At 43.4% G+C, this 6,318-nt stretch overlaps 1 protein-coding gene across 1 annotated transcript; it reads left to right on the top strand.

Moving 5' to 3' along the window:
- The first annotated feature begins 1,799 nt into the window (after positions 1–1,799).
- LOC139711740 (mothers against decapentaplegic homolog 6-like) lies at positions 1,800–6,028 on the top strand. The gene is made up of 3 exons (XM_071623597.1): positions 1,800–2,715; positions 3,260–3,313; positions 5,339–6,028. The coding sequence occupies exons 1-3, from the start codon at positions 2,331–2,333 to the stop codon at positions 5,446–5,448; spliced, it is 549 nt and encodes a 182-aa protein (XP_071479698.1). The 5' UTR covers positions 1,800–2,330; the 3' UTR covers positions 5,449–6,028.
- Positions 6,029–6,318: the final 290 nt, after the last annotated feature.

Raw genomic sequence — 6,318 nt, 5'->3', positions numbered from 1 at the left:
ATCTCTCTTCTCATGCCAATGCCTGCTTACAGTCGCTATATCGGCCTGCTTGATAACAAATGAGGATTGTAGGACCTAGACCCTCTTATCACAACGCAGCATGGAGACAGAAAATTTTAGATTCGAATGAAATCAAGGCAAGGGAAGTATTAGATAGTAAAACTTAGGGAGAATTATGTAGAATGGAACAGGTAGGAGGAAGAGAAGAAAAAAAAGTAATGGGCTTCTCAATCCTTGTTGAAAGAACTGTGCTGTTTAGAACGATTTGACGTCTAAGGCGTAGGCAAAAAAAAAAAAAAAAAAAAAAAAACACCCAACAACTACAGTCCTGTATCAAAACATTGACTTCTCACCACTAGGCTACTGCTGAGTGACACTTGATCGCAAATCCCACGGTAATATATTTGTTGACAAAACAAAGGAAAGGACTTGTTGGTGTTCATCTGTCAGTGATATAGTGTGAGTGTCTTGAAAGTTACAATTTTGGAGAAATAATAAGTGAAAACGATAAAAAGCTGATGTGGTTTCATTTTTACTCCTACCTACTAGCCACGCTATAAAATTCCCTGTTTGAATGGCTTGCTGTTCAAGTAGGAGCGTATGGACGCGCGCGCGAATGTAATACAATCGTCTCGAGAAAGCACGTGCAAGCCTGCCTCACATGCAGTAGTAAACATTCCGTTTCATTCATGCTGTTGCTACGCCGCGGCGGCAAGCTCATTCACATCGATTTCCAAGAAAAGGTGTTCGAACGCCAATCAGCTGATTGGAGGTGCGTGCGAACTATATCGCATACCTGGCGGTGACGACAGCTAGGCTAACCTTCCACGCCGCCAGAGAGCTTCCTATCTAGTCTCCGACACGAAAAACTTTACGCAAACACGAGACGTATTATAGCTAGTATGTCACTGTGATGTTTCGTCGGGAAATAGCGCGCAAAATAACACCAAGTACGAAGTGACTTTTTTTTTTCGGCGATTGATATATAGCCGGCGGGTCGCCCGCCTGCAAAGCAAAGCAACATTCATTCGGGGGTCCTACATCGGCAACTCATGTGTTCCGCATGTACGAGTACCATTGTTTACTAGCGTTTTTTCCTCCGCAACATCGGCCGAACCAGCCGAGGCAGGCGCCCGAACCTCAGCCTAGTGGACCATTACGAATCGCACTGTGCCCGCTGCCTAGATGTCGCCTTGCATAAAGCGGCTCAGAGTCATTTACGGGTAATTTGATAGTTATAAAGCGTAGGTTGGGTTTCCGACGATGATCTATCTTCGCCAATCACGAGAGAGAAGATAAGCGACACCGGAACTGCTGCTCCCCCTCCATAACACAATGCATTCTGTTGAGAGAAACGTGGTCAAACGTCACGTTTTTGAGCCCCCTAACATGCAGAAAAGACCCTGTATACCATCAAGCATGATAACCATATCTGTTTTATACTAACATTTGCCAAATCATTGATTTTTTACTTTGGGAACAGCTCATGGGACGGTTTAGTCGATGTAATTAGGCATGCGCCTTGCTTGCTTCGGAGGGAGGAAACGCCATCGATAGCATAGCGCCGAGTTATTTGCTCAACAATCATTTCAGACTCGAGCCGCGCCAAAATGTCTAGACATCCACATGACCCGAGTCAACCAATCAGCGTGGAAGTAATCGTGTGGTCAGAGGAGTAGTAAATTTTGTGTGTGTTTCGCGTACAGGCGAGCTACCCTAGCGTAGATCGTGCGAATCGCGAGCGATCGACCCGAAGCTGTACGGAGCCAGCCCCAGCTAGAAGCATGCTATGCTGACAACCGAGCTGCAGTGATACGGCAGGCGATCCATTCGTCGCAAAAAAACATACGCTGCGAACGGCTGCTATTGACGTATCGTGCGTGGATTATATCAGTGTGGTTATGTTACTTCGACGCGTCTCGCCCCGCTCCTGGAAGTTGTACGTACAGGAATAGGCAACTGGAGGTCTCCGTTCATAGTCCTTTGGATTATATTACTTGAAATATTCGGGGCATCCTCACATGCAGTTTGCGTATTTGGAGTGCCATGTTCGAGCTTCATTCAATTGGATTTCTTGTTGTGTCGTCGTATTTTGATTTAGGATCGTGTACACATGCTTGAGGGGAGCGGTACCAGGCTACGCCGCCTGCCTTATCGGCCGTTTATGTTGTCGCTGGTATAGTCGAAGGACCTGTTGGTGATCCATCGCCGTTTTGGCAAGTGCCACAACGAGCTACCCAAGGAGGAAAACCGCCGCATCTCCGGCGCTGGAATGCTTATTCTCAACCGAGTCTGTGGGCTATGCTTCGTGTGCATGCAGCGCATGTCGCATGTTCAGGTCCAAGCGGACTACGCTCGTGCGGCGACTCTTGCGGAGCCGTGTGGGCTGTACACACGGTGACGATAGTGGATCATCAGCCGCTAACAGCTTCCTAAAACGCCTCAAGGAGAAGCAACTCGAGCTTTTGCTCGAAGCAGTTGATAGCCATGGAGGGACACAAACGAACTGTGTCCCCATCTCGAAAGGGGATCTTGGACGCAGGACCGTTGCTCCTCATGTTTTATGTTGCCAGTTATTTCGCTGGCCAGAAGTCAAACATGGGGGCGAACTCAAACGGCTTACATTTTGCTGCGAAATTAGCCGTGAAGGCGACGAAGACACCTCAGGAACCGTGTGCTGCAATCCCTACCATATCAGCCGTCTATGCAGACCAGGTAAACACGGCTCAGATACATCAAGATAATGTTAAACCCGTATGAAACAAGCACGGAATAAACATTGTTACTACAATAGTACCGGTATACATGAGGCACACATCGCCATTATCATCATCATCTCTCCATCTTCTTCGGGGCTGTGCGAGGCATTGTGCGCCCCCCATATAACGAGAGCAGGGCGAATTAATTTAGCCTCCCCGCACGCACTGGGCATTGACCATGCAGTGCATGCGGAGCGGCCATGGTACGGCGCCTTCACTCCTGAATCGCAGCCTGCGCAACCGGCTGGCCTCTATTGAATCTTGCATCCAATTTAGCACGATGGCGCCGGCGTATTTATGTATTTATCAGCCCAGGCCTTTCGCCTCAATTAACGCACTTACTTACTCCGCATCTATTCAGTCCACTGAGCTGACTGGCGTTACATCTTCTTTCAGTGATGCTGTATTTTTTTCTATCTTTCTCTTTCTGTCTCTCAGTCATCTATGGGTTGTTGTTGTTGTTCAGTATTACACATTTGTCGTTTGTTTTTCTTATGCAGAATCTCCACCACCGCCCTATAGCAGAATTGCATTGGAGAGGCCCAAAGCGCAAGGTATTCATTGTTCACCTTATGATAACTTAAGTAGTTTTGACTTTTGACTTTTGACAAAATCTGAATTAGTTGATATCTAAAGCATTTAAACTGTCTTTAAACAGATCATTTGTAATGTCTTTTGAGAAACAATGCAGGCGGGGGGGGGGGGGGGGGGGGCAGGTATTATTTTGAGCCATGCCTGCTTTAAGACATATAGAGTGGGGAAGATATGGAGACCGGAACTCGGTGCGTGACTGAGCAAGAGACGGACGATGTAATTTGCAAAGTTGAGTAGCACTGCCTCAGGGAATCGAGCGAACACAACATCCTGAATTATTTATCCTGAGTGGAACTGTCCATCTTCATAATTTATGCCAACTGACCAATAGTGTCTGTAGAGTGAGAGAGTCAAGAGCATTGGGGTGGGGGAGGGATAGTAGGAGTGAGGGTCAAGGGATTCCTGGATCCTGTTTTCTTCCACATTGGCGATGTAGCTTGGTAATACTCAATATTTTTTTTGCCTCAAAAAGACATCTGTATTGACCAAAAATATGCAAACAAAATCAGAATAAGATCACAATTGACATTTGCTATTTTTGTTTGTTTGTTTGTTTTTTTTTTTTTTTGGGGGGGGGAGGGCTTTGCCCTTTTACTAATAGGAGAGTCTATGATATAAAAAATAAGGCCCTGGTAATGTAATAAAGTAATGTAATAATATGTTTTCCTCATGTGAATACTAGGATTCTTACTACTGATTGAAGTTTGATATACATTGTATTCTCTATTGCTGTTTCTGTAAAAAAGACAAGAAAACCCAAACAAACAAACCGCTTTGCACTGAAATGTAACTGTTCATTCAATTATCTATGATACATGTGCAGTTCATGCCATATTCCCTATTGTTTTTCAAGTAAATGCTTGCTCTTTTTATTTCTACTCATGGTGGGACAAGTAGTGGTAGATGGATATGTTGTACTTGCATGGTCAGGCCAGAAATTGATTGCCAACAGGTTTCAGATTTTCTTATTTATGAATCTTAAATTATTACAGTTATGATGTACAATGCATCTCCCCTCTGCTGTACCAAGGTGGAATATATTCATACTGTATTTCATATTCATTGTTATAAATATCAGTGGCATCTTCATTGTGCAAAGACTTACATTGTACATTGTACAACATTAGTTTTCATTATTTCTGTCTCATGTCCCGTTCTCTTCATATGAATTCCATTGTAATTCGTTGACATGACATTGCAGCAATCTTCAGCTTCAGAATTATAAAATAACTGTTAAAATGTTGTGTTCTGTGCTGCATTCCAACAGATCCTAAAGCAAAGCCAAGTACAGGATGCATGTACTGAAATGAGGAGAAATGAAAACTTCATATTGAGAAAAAAGAAGAAGAAAGAACTCATAATGCCATATTGAGGGCATGGATACGATAAGAGACCATTTTGAGCTGTCAGCAGTTAATCTGCCTATAAAACAAGGCAATGAACATTTACTCTGATTTACTCCGTGTCTGGAAGAGAAAAGAGTGGTACTTCATGTTTGAGTGCTTTTATCATCTAGTGTGTGCAAAGGTCAAGCATCACCTGAAAGTTGTGTGAGAGACCCACAGGGGCAGTGAAGCCCGGCAGTGCAAATTAAGATGGAAAATATTTCTTTATTCAAGACTCTGCTGTGAATGCCTGACTGTTCTGATGAAAAAAAAAAAAGGAAAATGATTTTCGAATTGCTTCTTACTACACGTGTGTAATAACAGATTTGCTCGATAAATTTGCCTCCAATTGTTAAAAAAAAATAAGAACAAAGATGGTTGTGATGCTTGTACAATAACCCTTGAGGGCTGCAGAGATTTGGGCGTTACCCTGTAGCTACTGAAAAGTCAGTAGAGAAGGAAGAATATACACATCCTAGGCAAGCTCTTTCCTTTCCAACTTTTCTACTGTGAAATGTCCACATGTCATACTTTTTTTGTAGGTGGTGCAAGGTGCAAGTTGTATTAATTTGCCTCATTTGTTTGTTTGCTCAATTGTAGAAACAGAGGAGGAAACCATTTCCTCCACTGAGGAATATGGACAGAGTACCGAAACGGGCAATACACCCACGGAGAGGAGACAGCCTTATGCCAACTCAACAGGTGAGTAACTGTGCTTTTAAAAAAAACCCACAAAAAAAAAACCCAGAAAGACAAGGAAAAGAGAAGAAAAGAAAAAAATGAACTTGTGTCAGCCATCTTCAAATTGATTATGCCTTCAAGAGCATTCGTTTCCCCAAACATCTTTTGTAAAGTTTAAATCTACCATCTTTTATCGTAAGTCAGCCATCTTGGAGGATGTCTTGATTCAGCTTGATATCTTGTAAGTCATGTACAGTAGGGTGGTGCACAGGCCTTGGTCCATTTCCATGTTACAGCTTTCGATAGCGTTGGCACCACTACAGATGCGGCATTTGCCCACATCGATTGACATAGGTCCTATATGAATCATTCATATTTGAGCTCTTTACCCATTCTTTGGTGTTCTGAATTTTTCCGTTGTGTTTCTGGTACCAGTGAGAATATACATGTACCTCTCCTTGTAAGCACTAGTAGGGCAAACAAAAATGCAGAATCTGGCAAGTGATTCAGTAATTGTCATGTAGGGCAAGTTGCCCTGACAAGGGCAACTTACTTGTGATGTTCCTTCCAGAAGCCTGCTGCCTCTCTCTCTTGGTATGCGGGATGATGCCTAAGTGGTCACATTATATTGTTCTGATTTGACTTACAGTACATCAAGCTAAGCTCCTTGCTTGCGCTGTACATCTATGGTCAAACATCCAAGATTGGTTCCTTTAAAGGGTTAACTGAGTTCAGGAGATTGTTGCATGGTTTTTCTCTTTCTGCTCTGTATGCAATTTTGTTGCTTGCTCAGACAGCAAGCGTTTAATGCAAGTTGCCAAAAATGTTGAAGACGGTGATAAATGAGTGGTGTCACCTGCCATGGGTATGTTTCAAGGATCATGTAGGAAATCAGCAGA

Source organism: Diadema antillarum, unplaced genomic scaffold (assembly GCF_040938485.1).
Source record: "Diadema antillarum isolate AM-2024a unplaced genomic scaffold, OU_Dant_1.0 seq00001698_RagTag, whole genome shotgun sequence".
NCBI classification, from domain to species: Eukaryota; Metazoa; Echinodermata; class Echinoidea; order Diadematoida; family Diadematidae; genus Diadema; species Diadema antillarum.
This window is presented reverse-complemented; position numbering and strand designations above follow the sequence as displayed.

What these genes read in the sequence shown, in the direction of transcription:
- LOC139711740 (XM_071623597.1), top strand. Translation starts at nt 2,331, where the DNA reads ATGTTCAGGTCCAAGCGGACTACGCTCGTGCGGCGACTCTTGCGGAGC. An exon ending in CAGCCGTCTATGCAGACCAG is followed by an intron (nt 2,716 to 3,259) that starts GTAAACACGGCT and finishes TTTCTTATGCAG; the next exon opens with AATCTCCACCACCGCCCTAT. An exon ending in GGAGAGGCCCAAAGCGCAAG is followed by an intron (nt 3,314 to 5,338) that starts GTATTCATTGTT and finishes GCTCAATTGTAG; the next exon opens with AAACAGAGGAGGAAACCATT.